The 15,486-nt window shown below is 39.0% G+C and overlaps 4 protein-coding genes across 5 annotated transcripts; 2 read left to right on the top strand and 2 right to left on the bottom strand.

Annotated features, from left to right (window-relative positions):
- Nucleotides 1-882: 882 nt before the first annotated feature.
- On the top strand, nucleotides 883-4,280 carry rhd (Rh blood group, D antigen). The gene is given in 11 exon segments (XM_034857648.1): nucleotides 883-929; nucleotides 931-1,088; nucleotides 1,412-1,598; nucleotides 1,920-2,070; nucleotides 2,155-2,302; nucleotides 2,427-2,599; nucleotides 2,764-2,901; nucleotides 2,983-3,110; nucleotides 3,197-3,276; nucleotides 3,670-3,743; nucleotides 3,872-4,280. Coding segments are annotated over 11 exon segments (1,296 nt in total). The 5' UTR covers nucleotides 883-897; the 3' UTR covers nucleotides 3,899-4,280.
- On the bottom strand, nucleotides 4,074-7,558 carry tmem50a (transmembrane protein 50A). The gene is made up of 7 exons (XM_034857649.1): nucleotides 7,402-7,558; nucleotides 6,792-6,897; nucleotides 6,530-6,642; nucleotides 5,650-5,717; nucleotides 5,328-5,420; nucleotides 4,951-5,011; nucleotides 4,074-4,590 (listed from the first exon to the last, which is right to left on the bottom strand). The coding sequence occupies exons 2-7, from the start codon at nucleotides 6,891-6,893 to the stop codon at nucleotides 4,545-4,547; spliced, it is 483 nt and encodes a 160-aa protein (XP_034713540.1). The 5' UTR covers nucleotides 6,894-6,897; nucleotides 7,402-7,558; the 3' UTR covers nucleotides 4,074-4,544.
- A 994-nt stretch (nucleotides 7,559-8,552) lies between these two features.
- Nucleotides 8,553-10,554, bottom strand: mgst3b (microsomal glutathione S-transferase 3b). Its single transcript, XM_034857650.1, has 4 exons — nucleotides 10,283-10,554; nucleotides 10,059-10,181; nucleotides 9,732-9,804; nucleotides 8,553-8,876 (listed from the first exon to the last, which is right to left on the bottom strand). Exons 1-4 carry the CDS (start codon nucleotides 10,406-10,408, stop codon nucleotides 8,776-8,778), a joined length of 423 nt encoding a protein of 140 aa, XP_034713541.1. The 5' UTR covers nucleotides 10,409-10,554; the 3' UTR covers nucleotides 8,553-8,775.
- A 234-nt stretch (nucleotides 10,555-10,788) lies between these two features.
- On the top strand, nucleotides 10,789-14,085 carry rsrp1 (arginine/serine-rich protein 1). 2 transcript variants are annotated; one of them, XM_034858512.1, is made up of 5 exons: nucleotides 10,789-11,028; nucleotides 11,577-12,029; nucleotides 12,164-12,366; nucleotides 13,553-13,624; nucleotides 13,747-14,085. In XM_034858512.1, exons 2-5 carry the CDS (start codon nucleotides 11,594-11,596, stop codon nucleotides 13,903-13,905), a joined length of 870 nt encoding a protein of 289 aa, XP_034714403.1. In that variant the 5' UTR covers nucleotides 10,789-11,028; nucleotides 11,577-11,593; the 3' UTR covers nucleotides 13,906-14,085. The 2 variants fall into 2 exon arrangements, with proteins under 2 accessions (XP_034714403.1, XP_034714404.1); XM_034858513.1 differs by lacking the exon at nucleotides 13,747-14,085 and having other exon boundaries at nucleotides 13,090-13,601.
- Nucleotides 14,086-15,486: the final 1,401 nt, after the last annotated feature.

The following is a 15,486-nucleotide window of genomic DNA, read 5'->3' as shown; positions in this document are numbered from 1 at the left end:
AGTGTGTGGAACGTCTCGTCGTTAAGCCAATCAGATTTTTGTGGACAAATCGGGCATCGCTGATTGACCAATGAACTAATCACGGAGGCGGGTTTTCTTTCTTAGTGGTGTTTGCTTTTGGTTTATTATGAGTAGAAAATATGCAGTCTTTGGGACAAAATTCCCTTTGTGGGAGACGCAACAATCCGTCTTCCAGCATACGGGGTTATTTATATCAGGTCCTTTGAGTGTGGTTCATACAGAGTTGCCCCAAGGCCTTGTATGTCATCTATTTTCTTTTTTTATCAGGTTAGTATACAGATTTTACGCGCGCGTATTAGACACACAACTGTTGGTTGCAAATGTCGTTTCTTATACTATGATGAACTTTGTGGATTTTGTTTATCATTGCATTCAAGACCATAACAACGTGGCATGATAAAAAAACTTGAGTGAACTTTATGATTTTCGTAGAAAAAATACAAAAAGATACCTGCTGTGTGATCTGTAATTGTATTTTATGGCGTGTGTTTTTAGGGTGTCAATTAGCCTATTCTCACAGTATATGTTGTCTAAATATGGTAAGCTACTGTTTGGCTAAGAAGGCTAATAAAAGGCTAATAATGCTGCATTTTGCAAAATGCAGCATTATTAGCCTTTTATTTTATTTTATTAGACAAGGCTGTTGGCAAGAAGAGGGATAGAACATGTATCCCTCTTCTTGCCAACAGCCTTGTTTAAGGTAGTTATAAAAACTTCACTTCAGCTCAAAAATTAGGCACGGACATACTTTGATCTTTATGCAAGAAAATGAAACTTCTGTGTGTGCGTGTTGGGGGGGTGGTCATACTGTTGATAAACGAAACGAAAACATGTGCTGTGTTGCACCCTGTTCAAATGGTCAAAGCGCCAAGGCACATGCGTCAGTTGGAAGAGAAGTGCGCAGGAAACATGTCCAATGGCTACTCAGTACGCACCAAGTCTGCGCTCCCGTCTGGCACCTTTGCTGCTTTTTCTGCAGATAGGGTTCATATTCATATACTCATTTTACATTGAGATTGAAAGTCATGTAAAAGAAGACGGGATAACCTTCGGCAATTTTTACGCTGGTAAGTATATTTATACATAGTGAGTTTGGAAAGGGTAAAATAGCCTATGAGGGTTATTAATTAATGTATGAAATTAATGAAAAATAAATGTTTAGCAGCTACTCCATGGTTCTTTCAAAAGCTATATATGTGACATGCTAGAATCCACGAGTATGGGGCGGGGCTGCAGTTATTACTGTTGGACAGTGATAAGCTGTGCTGGTTCTTCTGGGTTGTCTCCTGATAACTGAGCTGTGGCTAGAAGCTGCAACACAGCCCAAGATACTAGGACTGTAACAATGTAGGTATCTAGCTGTTTTCAAACGTACTTCTTTCTTTTGCAGAGTTCCAGGATGTTAATGTGATGGTGATTCTAGGTTTTGGCTTATTGGGCACTTTTCTAGTGCGATATGGTTTCAGTGGCTTGGGGTTCAACCTCCTCGTGGCTGTCATGGCCACCCAATGGGCAATCATACTCAATGGAATTGAGTCCTGGTATTACAGAGGAATGATCAGGATAAATTTGAGAAGGTAAGATCAGGTCAGCTGAGGCAGTTATATTATCACTTTTTATATGTTGTCACACATGAACTGTTTGAACTTGTCTCTAATGAATCAATTTGATCTTATACAGGATCTACAGCCAATGTAGCAAAAGAAAATGACTTAACTGAAAAGAGAAATTTCAAACCAACAAAATTCCAAAATAGTACTAACCTCATTATATATATATATAGATATATATATACATATATATATATATATATATATATATATATATATAGATATATATATATATATACATACATATGTCACAATACATATAAGTCCATAGTTATTTTTTATATATAGCTTAGTGGTTGCTGAGATGTGCTCAGCCTCTGCCCTGATTTCAATTGGTGCCGTGCTGGGGAAGACCAACCCTGTCCAGCTCGTCCTCATCGCCCTGCTAGAGGTGTCAGGGTTTGTCCTGAATGGATGGCTCCTCCAGACTCTCCTAAAGGTGAGCAACTTTTTTTATGTGTTTAACCCTGACTTCAGTTTCTTAGACCAAGCGTGTGGTCATAATGATGTTTTCTCACTCTAGGTCCAGCCTCTGAAGAGCATCATGCTGCTTCACATCTTTGGGGCCTTCTTTGGACTTACGATGACCTGGATCCTGAATCGGAAAGGATCCGAGCAGCAATTGGAAAAAGAGAAATTTGACCGCAAAACAGGATTATTTTCTATGTTGGGTAAGGTGTAGCTTATGTTTTTCTGAAGTTGATAGGGTTTGGTAGAGTTTAAGTTTAAACCCTGCATTGGCATGTATCTACAGGGTTAAATCCAAATCAGAATAATCTGCTCACTGTTCTCCAGGTACTATGTTCATGTGGATGTTTTGGCCTAGTTTCAATTCGGTCCTTGTGGACAATGATACTCCTGGGAGGAGGCTGGGGGCTGTGTTCAGCACCTACCTGGCCCTGGCTGTCAGTGCTGTAACAGCAGCTGCTGTGTCGGCGCTCTGCAGCCCCAAGGGAAAACTCAACCCGGTATTCTGCCACTTGATATGTTAAAATGCTTTTCTATGAACAGAAAATAGTCTGGAGTTAAATTACCTTTACCATACAAATACCCAAAAAATCTCATCAAATCAGTATACTTTATACCAGTAAGATCTAATTTATGGTAGTGTACATCTTCACTCCTATGTCAGATCCATATGCAGTCAAGCATCCTTGCTGGTGGCGTTGCTGTTGGGGTTTCCATGTCAGTGGTTCATCAGCCATGGGAAGCCATGACAATCGGATTAACTGCTGCTCTTGTATCAACTATTGGATTTCGATATCTCAAGGTTTTGTATCACCCCATGCACATGTACCCCTCCATCGAATACTCTATACACCACTGTTCATCATAAGCTCTTATTTTCCAGATCCACATGCTGCTTGCATTCAAGTGCCATGACACCTGCGCTGTCCTGAGCACACATGGACTCGCAGGTCTACTGGGATGGCTAGCCCATCTCCTCCTACAGATTAAAAACTGTGATGATCACACAATGTAAGTACACAACTGCCATATGGTTGCCTTGCAACACACAACACAAACCGTGTTACAACCTGTGTAATTGGTCCTTTATTTCCCAGGGCAATCCGGTTTGCTGTATTTCACATCTGCACTCTCTTCATCACCATCAGTCTAAGTCTGTCCATGGGAATCATTACAGGTAAGTTATAATGATAAAAAATGACTTATAGATATGCACAATTCCAATGCACCTGTACATGTGCAATGCATCTCTTGAATAAGGCTTCTCTCTATAAAATTTCCATTATCATCATTCTGGCACATAGACTGTATATAAAGAGGTCCAGCACAATCATACTCAAAGACAGAAGGTTCCTTCTTAATTATTTAGTCACAGCCGAAGGCCACAAAGCTTACATGTGACCACACTTGTCTTAAGGTTTTCAGTATTTTAGTGAAATTCAGGTGCGCTGAATTCCTCTTTTACAGTGCAACAATATACAGGTTGAAAACCACATGTGTGTATCAACAATGTATAATGCCATATGCATACCCTTTGCTTTCATAATTACTTTTATGTCATTGTTTAAAGGGCTATTACTTAAGTGGAAATTTTGGAGGCCGCCCCAAGACAAGAAATGTTTTGACGATCAGGCTTTCTGGGAGGTAGGCAATCAAGACTTTGTCTTATCAGGATACTAAACAGTTATGGACTTGATGTTATTTTGTGCTGTGTTATACCTGGGAAAAAATTCATAAAACAGAACTGGACAAAATGTTTTCATCTTTTGCAGTTTCCCCAGCTTGCCGTGTACAAGTAAGATGGAGAAAGAAGTAGATCAAGTCTGATCCTGGAAGTACAAACTATTTTTGGTGTTCATTCATATCAATGTATATAACCTGATCAAAGTCATTATATGTTGTTTTATGTGTAAGTCTGGGATTCAAAAATGTAAATTAAAAAGCATGGAAGCATGAATGCAAGAGTCCTTTATCTCCCAATATGTTTTTGTTTAATGGTCATCAGAAACTGACCTCACGGTTTGGATGTTACACAAGCAAGCAAAGTGTGCAGTCAAATACAAATCTCAATTCCACGTTCTTCCTTTCAGGTCTAAAACCTTTGTTTACTTAATGTCAGCAGTGTCAACTAGTGAGCCTTCAACAATAAATCTGGATGACTGCAAAGTTTCAGTGCTGACAGTTAAATCAGGAAAAACACAAACAACCCCTCATGGTTTGAAATTGGTTTTCATTTGAAAATATCCAAAACTTTAAAAAGGAATCAATGAACACTTGTGCTTACGTTATGATTAGCTATTATACAGCAAACAATATAAATTAAACATGTTAATTGGAAAGCTAACAATGTTTATATATAAAGTGAATAACCACTAAAGCATATTACCTCGTACAATATAGATAGCAGAGTGTATAAACAGTGGACATGAAGACACACAGAGTCCATTACTGCCACAGATCCTCTGTACGTCCAAACTTGAAGACCAAACCCCTAACCAGAAGACAGGAAGATGAGTGTTAGCAAGGGCATTTTTTAGAAATGTCACTCAAAACTCACTGTAGAGTCTGTACAGCAGCACTTATTTGTGTGTTCATGTTAAAAAAGTAGTACATTAATGAACCCACGTTTCTGCGATTCTTACTGTTAACATTTATACTTTTACTAATTCTGCTGGTTAGAGGGAACCTTGTACAACTGTACATTGTATTGGCAATCAAATCGAAAATGTAATTAAATTGGGACGTTGTGAATTGGAATAGAAAATCAATTGATATCCAGCAGTGATACCCAGCTCTAGCTGAAGGGTAAGCATGGTTGGGAGTAAGACGCTGCAGAGGACCATTGACTTACCCAAAGAAAATGAATGCATTTTGGAAGAAAATGGCAATACCAGGGTACACAACAGGCTTTTCTGCAAGGGACAACAGAGTTACAGGTTACAAAATAAAGCCACATTTATAAACTTGGAACATTTAGTAAATGAAGAGCTGTTCATGATTGAACTGTACATTTTGCTTGCTTCAAACTGCATATTACTTAATATATACATAATATTACTTAATATATACATATATGCATAAAGCTACCGCATCATAACGGCTTCTCTTTAAATCACTGATCATTTTTAAAAACACACTTTAAAATACCTCTCAATGTCACATCCTAAAATTGCGTACTGATCAGTCACCGCAAGTCATGATGTGCTAAGGCAGAAGAACAGAACTTACTAGGCACTACAAATCCTCCGAACAGGATCCACATGGATGCAATGAGGGAGCCGAAAGCAAGCATGAAGCCAAGGAAGAGCCAAACTCGAGCGCCTGCAAACGGATAAGAAAGGGTGCGTTACAACGCTTTTATAAGTTTGTGTTTTAATGCATGAATACTGTAATGTTAATGCAAGGAAACAGTCTGAAATTAGGGCACAAGTACTGTGACAGTATTAAAATATCCAGTATAGAAAGCACCGAGATATATGGGGAAAGTTTACTGTTCGTGGGGATATATATTTAAAATATAGACCTGTACAGCACATCCTATCATACACACCTGTCTGTCCAATGCAGCCTTCACTGTAGCTGTCTCCTCTCACTTGGCCGTTTGAGACTGCATTTATCCTAAATGTGTTGAATGAGAAAAGAAATTACAAACATTATCAAAAGCAACTTAGTAAGTGACTTTTATGTGACTCCTTATGTTGACAGTCTCCATGGTAATTGGATACAATAAGAAGCTGGGAAATATCAAATTGACAACAAAAAGTACAATCACAAGCTTGACATTTTTAGCGTTTCAGAAGCTTTCAGTCTCAGTAGCTCTCATTAGTCTTGCATAGCTAGACCTTCCTCCACAGTGTTGAAAATGAAGGTCTGACGAGCCCACACAACGTGCTCAGGTTTATTGGCATTTCTTTAAACCCATCACAATTGTCTTGGGCCACGCTAGGAACTAAGCAACGCCACGGTGCAGTTGCAAAATGGCCTCTTGAAGGAAATTGTTTTGGTGGAACGTGTATGTTCAATCCCGAAGTAAAACTTTATGAATATAGACTACTCTGTCAGGGACTTGGCTTTCGAACTGGAAGGTGGCCGGTTCAAGTCCTGGCATGACTCAAGTATGTGGATTTGTAGCTGGAGAGGTGCCAGTTTGCCTCCTGGGCACTGCCAAGGTGTCCCCGAGCAATGCAGATCAAGCCAGACCTTCCTCCTTAGCGCTGTGAAGGAATGTCTGGGGATGCGACACCAGTTATCATGCAACTTCAACTATACTATCTCCATGACAAATGAGCAGCTCCACACACTGAGGAAGGCCAGGTGATGGGGCTTTAAGCTTAAGAAACACCAAATAATTAAACCTTGTTGGAATGGTTTCTTAAACTGAAGAATCTACCATATCCTGTGACAGAAACAGTCTGCAAAGCTAGTCCTACATGAGAAAGGCCACTGTAGCGATGACTCCGCAAGCGTGATAGGCGTGATGAAACTGCCCCTCGTCAGGATATTTCACTGCTGCATCAATGATGATCCACCACCCTGTGAAGAACTGCAACAAGATCCACATTTTAAAAACAGGAATCCACAGCTCTACATACACCATAAATAAGTAGGCAAACAGAAGAGAAATCAGAGTAGCCTACATAGCCCGTATGTAGATACAGTATATCTGCCTTCAGGAGAAAAACAGTAAAATACCAGAACTCCAGCAGCTATGGATGCGATGGTGTTTCTTCTTTCTCCCCAGTCCACATTGCACTCGCAGTCTCCGCACCGGATTCCGTCCAGAAAACCTGACATAATTCTGAGAAAAGGCGTAGTGTGGCAAAAACCACAAACTTTATAAAAATACTCAATTCATCTCGACATCACACACACGCTAGATTTAATAGTACAATTAAATGTTCCCAAACACTGTTCAGAACCAAAACCATTGTACGTTTGTACGCAATCGCTGTAACGCTGATGCTTAACTCCCTGGCTTATATACCAAGCACCAACAAACACCAACTATTTTTACACCAAAGCTCGTAACATGTATTCAACAACAAGGCTGGTGATGTATCCACTTTATAGCTGTTAAAAACATAAGGTGTATGTATACAGTAGATAAAAAAAAACAGGGCTGTGTCGTCGGATTCTTTTGTTCATCGCTTTGGCATTAGCAAACATTTCCTTGAAGGTTTCTTCTTGCTACGAAGTTGCTACAAATAATAGCATAACTAATACGACAGCGATAGAACCAAGCGAAAACACACACACCAAACGCATTTATTGATTGTGTTGACATTTTCAAAAGAATTCTTACCTTTTATTTTCGGTTTTTGATGTGAATCCACTGGATAAGCCTGACTTCGCTTCCGACTGAGCTCGGTCATGCACATGCGCAGTTCATGCACACCCTTTGATGAGGGAACCTCAGAGACGCTGTTGACATTGGTGCCTTCAAGTGTTACAGACACATTGGTAATTTGTGCAAAATTGCAAGAACATGAAATGAACTACTCAAAAAGTATAGCCTACTTGGTATGTATGGATATTAAAAATACGTTAATAGTTGTGAACAAATATAATGTAAAAATTTGCGCATGGGAGTGGTAGTATTACCTCGTAACTCGTTCGTGCTAAAAATGATCAATAGAAAACAACATACTACATCCGCATTTCCTTCTGTTTCATACAACAGTACAGTTTAAAGTAGTGAATATATGTGCTACCTATGTTGCACATACTCACCATACTATATGCAAACCCCATTTCGTGGTTATGCTCTTCATTATTTCAAGAGAAAATTGCCGAACAAGTTACTTACGGTTCGTTAAGTTGGAGGTACGAGCTTAGCACTAGTTCTTGAAGGAAGCACTGAACCGAATACTTTCATTTACTTTATGAAGCTGTTACAGACTGCGTCACACGCTGCACTTGATCCTGAAAATAATATACGCCTATATTTCGAACTAATTTAAAATATCATAGTAGAAATACAAAACAATAAATACTAAAATATAATTAAAATAGTAACTGTATAATTTAAAAGATAGGCCTACATACGAGAGAGCAGATGTTTAACAAAGGATTTATGCAACCTACATTTTTATTTTATTTCATGGGTCTAAAGGACTATTTACATTTGATCCGTGGTTCAGTGGTGTTAGTGCAGAACAGCTACATTTGTGTTTAAAACATGCCGTTTACTGAAACAAAACGGAGAAAAGTTTATACTTTGGTTATTATCTCAAAGCAGAGGAAACCACCTTGTGAAAGCCACCAACTGAACATTTTCTCAGATCTATTATTGCATGTTAAGATTATCTGTAGATTGTCTTGAAGCCATTTGCTGCCTGCTCTAATGGGAGATTTGTGCCCATCATGTGTAAGTCACATGTGTAACAACACTTTCATTATTCACAAACCTTAATGCCTGCAACTGTGAACAACGGAGTACTAGAGGACAAACAGTATCTGGGGCTGTAAAATCAATCAGCATCTACTTTATTGTCGATAATCACATGGTGTAGACATTCACACAAATATTTGAATAAAGAGATATCAAGTTAGTGGTCCGTACAAATATGTTGAATTTGAAATTAGCATTTAAAGAACAGTACAGCTAATTTTTGGTTGACACATCTGAAAATGACATGTAACCTTGTGTTAATGAGTAAACAAGATTACAATTGTCTTAAAAGACTCCAAGCAGTTGCAAGGCTACAGCTATGGACAAAAAGATGACACCAAAGTATCCAATGTAGCCATAGGCACCATTCATCCTCTTGGCTGGATCTGGAATTAAACATAAAACAGACTTTCACCAAAGCAGAAATATATAAAATATCAATAAATACAATCAAATATCAATACATACTTAACTATTTGTTTACAGGGGAATGTTTAGTTCTGATTTGGAAATTCACACCTAACATTTTGCAGATAATGCATTCACCCTGACACTCTCCACACCCCATCTCTGGCTCTACATGCTACTGTAATTACTCTGCTGTACTGCTCATTCTAGTTTTATTTTTTAATACATACTGTTTATATATATTTATACTTATGTTGTTAATATTCTAATACTAAATTTTTTAGAACCTTCATATATTTAGAGAATGTGTGACATGCACCTTGAGCTCATTGAGAGACCTCACCGATGCCAAGTTACTATCTTTTGCTTAATGGTATCTTCTGTAAATGAAATATAACTAGGTGAGAAGCAACTAAATGCTCTGGCAATCACTGTACTGTAACCTCTGTGACACATGTATTGAAAACTTTACACATGTAATGCTACAGTTAGGTGTACTATATTGTGGGAATTATTAATGGATTGTTTTGATTTGAATCTCTCACAAGAATGACAGGATTTATTTCCATCATCCAGCATGGGAGTAATTGTATCACCTACCTTATACTAGCAGTTGAGCGGTGAATTGGGTTTTAGTCCTTAAGGGCCCTTTATATTTTGACCTAAGTACTAATATATAACATATTACATAGATTATAAATAATATTAGTAGTCTGTGTGTAGCCTATAACTGTGTGTAAAAGTAGACGGATAAAAAGAGTGGATGAACTGACTTCATGTGTTTTTTTTTCATTAGGTTCTTCAACATTACTTTAACACAATGTCAGTCTTACCTCCTGTGTAGTAGCCCCAGGCATAGGAAAACCTGCTGGTCACCCAAATAGCCCCCAGCACAGAAGCTGATAACTTTGTAAATAAAGAAAAAAAGAAATTAATACCAACAGTTGGGACACACAGCGGTGATCCAGTTTGAAGAAAATCTGCTTAATCACTGTGACTCTGGAGAATCCATGCCAAAGATCACAGAAATGTGTCGCCCCTCCCACGTGTGACTGTGTGATAACAAGTTTAGTAGTCCTAATAGTATGGCAAAAGAATATAAACAAACACGAAGTTAATAAGTGGATGTTAAATTATGTTTGGAAAAAAGGGATACATACTGGGTACACAAGAGCTGCAATGGTCTGGAAAACAAGCCACTGAGGATACACCTCTAGGGTGTTCTGATGTGCTCTCTGGATACAGTTGAATACCTGCTCCTTGTCACTGTACATGGTGGGGTACTGTAAAGTAAAGCGAAGATCAAACATACTCTACATTAGCCAGTGTTAACTTTACTTTTAATTGTTTTCATTATTTTCCACTAAAGTCAAATGTGTACAACCTTAACATCGTACTTCTTCCTGGCAGCGCCAACCTTGACTGCCAAATACCCCAGCATAATCCAGCTGTAGAGGAAGGTAAATATGACATATCCAAAGCTGGACGGCAATACAGTCAGAACGTCCATCTCTTCTCGATACGTTAGCCTGTGTTTCACGTTCGTCGGGATTTCAACCGTGGAAGTGGAGAGGCAGGAAAAAACAGGAAGCCACAAACTAATCTGTTATGGTGATCGGAGAAGACGTTACATAAGATATCGCGAGATTGCTTGCCTGCGACGTTGTAGGCTAGATAAAGGGCAATACCACCAACATGTTTCTTCTTCAAAATTAGTTGCGTTGCACAAAAGCAAAGAAGAGTTGCAAAATATGATAAAGCCTGTTTTTCCATTATTATTATTATTATGTTTTGTGTAAATTCATTCTGATTCACACCCCATACCAGGCGGTGGCGGTAATGCCCCAAATCATTGTTTGCCAACCGCCTACACCTCAAAGAAGGAGAAGATGAACACGTGACTGGACTAGAAGCTTCTGGAGCCAGCCTCATAGCTCTCAGTTCGCTTTTGGTGACGACGACAGACGGTTCAACATCGACGAAGAGGCAACGATTGTTTCAAACCACCACAATTGAGCATTTTTAGTTTTATTCGAAAGCTATCTTTGCATTTACGTTTTGAAAGCGATTTTCTTACATATTGTAAATTTTAACAGGACCAAAGGTTTCAAGTTAACGTTACAGTCGACGGTAAGTCCAAAACGTTACTCCGGCAGCTTCAGCTTAGCTACATTTAGCTAACCTTAGCTGACGTAACGTTAACTTTGTTTTGCCGAACTGGAGTTACGTGTAAACGGTTTCATTTAACGTTAATCGACTAAATATAAATGTGTTGTCTTTGTAATTTAATGTTTGTGTGATTTAACTAGTTAATATTGCGTGTTTGGAGTGATAACAGATGGTAGCAAGCTAGTCCGGCTAACTTTAGCTTGCGTCATTCCGGAAATTTCCAGTATTTTCCAGTCGGCCGCTGCAGTTCTCTTATCTAATGGCTGCAGTACGTTGCTTTGCTCACTAGGGGCAGCACTAAGGGGAACTAATGTTATGCAACAAAAGCCATAGCTTTACAGACTGTGGGTGATTTTTATCAAGGCACTAAAATGAGATCTAATGACGCACATTATTGCTACGTTGAAGTAACGTTACAAGGGCCCAGCCCATTCAAGGTGAATGGATACTGTAACAAGTTTTTTATTTTTATTTTACTTATGCATATCTTTCTTTTTTTGTCATTTCAGCTTGTGGCAAAAAAGCAATGGCCAAGGGAGAAGACTCAAACTTTGAAATGGCCGACGTTCGTCAGAGAGATGGCATCAGTGTAATCTTTGACCAGAACAGCCCTGCTTCCTCTCGCTCCCGTTCACCACCCAGAATTGGCGGACGCTCTAGTCGCCACAGGGGACGTGGCACCCACGGGCGACGTTACAGGTCTTCCTCATCGTCTTCATCCAGCAGCAGCCGGTCCTCCTCTCACACCAGGTCCCGCTCTCATCCTCGTTGCCACAGACCTTCCTCCCGCTGTCGCTGTGACAACCATCGCAGAAATGGCCGGGACCGACATCCCCGCTCCAGGCCTTCCAGCCGCAGGTACAGGAGGTCTGTGAGTCGGTTTTCCCAATCCCCACCCAGGACCCACAAAAGCGTCTCAAGGTCCGGATCTTCAGAGAATTCTGTCAACCTAAATCTGGATGGTAAGATGACTTGATCAAAATTAGGGAACAGTCACTATTTTATTTGTATTCATTGCCCAAAGGCACACTTTAACAATTATTTTTAATTGCATAAGTCCTTGAATATTATCTCAAAACTGTTTTATGTTCCCCAGATAAAGAACTCCTCAACACTGCAAAGGCCAATGCTACAACGATTCTATCAGTGGAGAAACTGGAACTTCCCGAGAGGATCCTAGCCGTGGAGAAGCTGGAGCTTCCTGATTGTGTAAAACCAATCCTGTCAGAGCAGTCGGATTTCAAATGGGTGTCGTCAGATACATGGGTGAGACAAGACCCTGGAAAGACTCTGTCACAGGTGGGTGTCTGAGAGTGACTGTCAGCTACACATTGAACACATCACACACTAAAGAACCACTTGCCACAGATTCCATTATAACATGTAAATACAAGGTAAGCAGTGTTGGAGTATTTTAGAGCTAACAGTTTTTCAAAACACTTGTGCCTGACCATTGATACATTTTTACCACAGGTTCAAGGGACTTATGGTCTTTGGCTGTTCAGGACAAATGGTTTTTGATAAAAGTAAAGTTGCAACAATTATACAGTGCATGAATCCCAATGTAATGTCTACAGATCTATTGATTGAATTTCCTGTGTCTTGTGTTAACCTTTGGACCCCTGAGGGAATACACATGCTCTCTGTATTTATTCCTGTCTTCATAGATAACATGACAGTGGTCTCCACTCATCGGCACCTGGGATTAAAGGGCTGTCATGTGACTTGGGTGACGACAATATGTGTTTGCGTGAAAGGTTATCTGATAACTCTTGTAATGTTCACAATGTGTAAGTTTATCAACTAGAGGGTTGCAATTAAACAAACACATATGTAGATTGCCTCACAATCAGATTATGACGCACACAGTCATAAACATTCTAATTATACACATATATACGTAGATGATGCAATTCAGCTATTGTATTACACTGACTACACTTCATTAAGATAGCCAGTAGAATTTTTACATTTCAAATGTATTTATGCTTGCAGTTGAAATGGGTCATTGTTATTTAGCAGAATCCTCCACTCGCTGATGGAGCACAGGCGTGTGGACTGCATTATAGTGACTATCCCTGTCGAGAGCTAAAAACAGACGAAGAACTCCTCTCCATATGTCAAAGATAAGTTGGTTCACCAGCCGCGTGCTGAGGGCTGGGAAACCTACGTCACCATCATTCTCCCACTGTAGACAGAGAAGACAAACCTTTACTCTATTTTGTTTGCATTCTATTCTGTTTCAAGGTCTGTCCTTGTAGGATTCATTTAATGGCCAAGCCAGGCCTTTGATGGCAGTGGGATGGGGATGTTAAGTGTTGAAGCTAACACTTAAATAATTAACAATGCAATAGAATTAAAAGAAATTTTAAACAATAACAATGGGAACTATAATCCATCTTTATCAACAAACTGACAAAGCTCACCCTACCATCAGTTTTACACACATCTAACTAGGTCTGTTTTTCTTGTCTCTTTTTAACAGAGCATCGAGGGGGAGTCTGATATGTCCAACCCAACGATGTCTCCAAAAAGGAAAATCTCTTTCAGCATTAATGTAAGTGACTTAAATTGCATCTTTTTCCTAAACAGTTAATAGTCACACCAAACTGCTTTACTTTTTTCCTGGGCATTATTGATGTATTCTAATGTCTCTCTCTCCTAATCTTGTCCCGTTAGAACTCTGTGGTCAAACAAACAGTGGCAGCTTCATCTTGTGCAAAGGTAACTTCCAGAGTGGACATCTATGCAAGCAGAAAGCCCTATGGTCACTGGATTCCAGTCCAATCAGCCAAAACCTCAAAAGCACGCAAACACAGACCTGCCACGTCACACTAGAGTGGCAGAGTACATGGACGCTGTAAATATTTTGTACATATATTTACCATTTCATGGTTAACATTTCTTTCAGATGTTAAAAGTTAAGTGGGAAGAAGTGAAGATATCATTCAGGTGGGATTATCTTTTCCTTTTACTGTATATTGTGTTGTTCATGACTGAATAAAGATTTATTTGATACTTTCTGACTGTTTTTGTAACTAGTCTCATAGATCAATGAACTGCACTCAGTAAGTCAATATTGAGCCTTGATAAACCTTTTAAGGGAAAAGGTTTTAGAATTGGTAGAGAACGCTGACTCATGCATGCAGAGAAATTAGGTTTTAACTTGTTGACCAATAGTAACTATACATTAATCTTACAAATCGCTAGGGTAAGTAAAGTAAAAGCGTATTCAGATATATTTTTCTAAAGGGTATAATCCTACAGTTCAACCTAAGAGTTGTGTATTGATTTAAGTCTGCTGCCTTTTTAGTTTTTACGAGCACAGTCGGTATTATTAATTTCAGAATTATTTATTAGAACTGGGTAATGTTAAAGACTGACGTGAAAGGTTCCAGACCCCCGAATGGCCAACGTCTCAGATTTAAACATTTAAGTGATACAAAATTGAAATTCGGTCTGAATGTAAGCCTAGATGATGCGGTGGCTACACAAATGATACCACGGTATGTGTATATACTATGTGACAGGACAGAAGTCTTCAAAAATACCATGATGCCTCAAATAATTCCAAAGTAGAGCAAAACAAGTTAACTGTAATATGTAGTTAATTTGCTCTGAATCAAATTGTGCAGCCATTTTATTGGAAGAAATTTTGAAATGTAAATTGGAAAACGGGTATTTAATATTTGATGGCTGAATTCCATTTAGATTTAATGTCCTGGTATAGTGCACAACTGTCCTACTGAAACACTTGAACAAAACAGTGCCATCATATTCCTACAGCCTCTGCTGTGAATAACTAGTGTATCATTACCTACCTCCTAATCCCAGACACATATCTATTTTTTGCCTGGGGGACTCAGATGGTGATTGACACTTGGTGATCATCTATCTGCTTACACATGTTCTTTCTTGGGTAACTTGATGTCTCCTGCTGTTGTGGCTGCTGAATTGCTGGTTCTTGGCACATGTTAATACTAATGTATTACTGCCAGAAGGTAACTTATCTATTGGGCAAGATAACTAAAGTGAGTTTGATACCCTTTTATGCTCCAAAGATTTCTAGGCTGGTATTTACATACATGTGGCAATCTGTTGATTATGACTGCGTGTCTCAATTACTTAATTACTGTGACGAGAGATAAACCATGCAAATACATACCACAGGGAGTAGGTACTGAAAACGTAATACACATTAATATGCACACACACCATAGTCTAGTTTGACCAGACAAAGCAGCGAAGAGAGACCAGGTTTATTTTCTCTTGTAATTGAGTCATCACATAATAGGTTTGGGAGAAGAAGAAAAAATATGGTGCTTGCAGGGTTTTGTGTCTATGTAAAAAAAAGAAAAAATCACCTATTAACACTTATTTATAACAGTAATTTTCCTATGTTTACAAGCCTTTAAACAT

The sequence above is a fragment of the Etheostoma cragini genome, chromosome 20 (genome assembly GCF_013103735.1).
Source record: "Etheostoma cragini isolate CJK2018 chromosome 20, CSU_Ecrag_1.0, whole genome shotgun sequence".
Classification (NCBI taxonomy): Eukaryota; Metazoa; Chordata; class Actinopteri; order Perciformes; family Percidae; genus Etheostoma; species Etheostoma cragini.
This window is presented reverse-complemented; position numbering and strand designations above follow the sequence as displayed.

Coding starts and splice junctions, on each gene's coding strand:
- rsrp1 (XM_034858512.1), top strand. CDS start 11,594: ATGGCCAAGGGAGAAGACTCAAACTTTGAAATGGCCGACGTTCGTCAG. Junction 12,367..13,552: donor CTGGAAAGACTCTGTCACAG/GTGGGTGTCTGA, acceptor TCTTTTTAACAG/AGCATCGAGGGGGAGTCTGA. Junction 13,625..13,746: donor AAATCTCTTTCAGCATTAAT/GTAAGTGACTTA, acceptor TTGTCCCGTTAG/AACTCTGTGGTCAAACAAAC.
- tmem50a (XM_034857649.1), bottom strand. CDS start 6,893: ATGTCAGGTTTTCTGGACGGAATCCGGTGCGGAGACTGCGAGTGCAAT. Junction 6,643..6,791: donor CCATAGCTGCTGGAGTTCTG/GTATTTTACTGT, acceptor ATCTTGTTGCAG/TTCTTCACAGGGTGGTGGAT. Junction 5,012..5,327: donor CGGAGGATTTGTAGTGCCTA/GTAAGTTCTGTT, acceptor TGTCCCTTGCAG/AAAAGCCTGTTGTGTACCCT.
- mgst3b (XM_034857650.1), bottom strand. CDS start 10,408: ATGGACGTTCTGACTGTATTGCCGTCCAGCTTTGGATATGTCATATTT. Junction 10,182..10,282: donor GGAAGAAGTACGATGTTAAG/GTTGTACACATT, acceptor TTTACTTTACAG/TACCCCACCATGTACAGTGA. Junction 8,877..9,731: donor CTGGGGCTACTACACAGGAG/GTAAGACTGACA, acceptor GTTTAATTCCAG/ATCCAGCCAAGAGGATGAAT.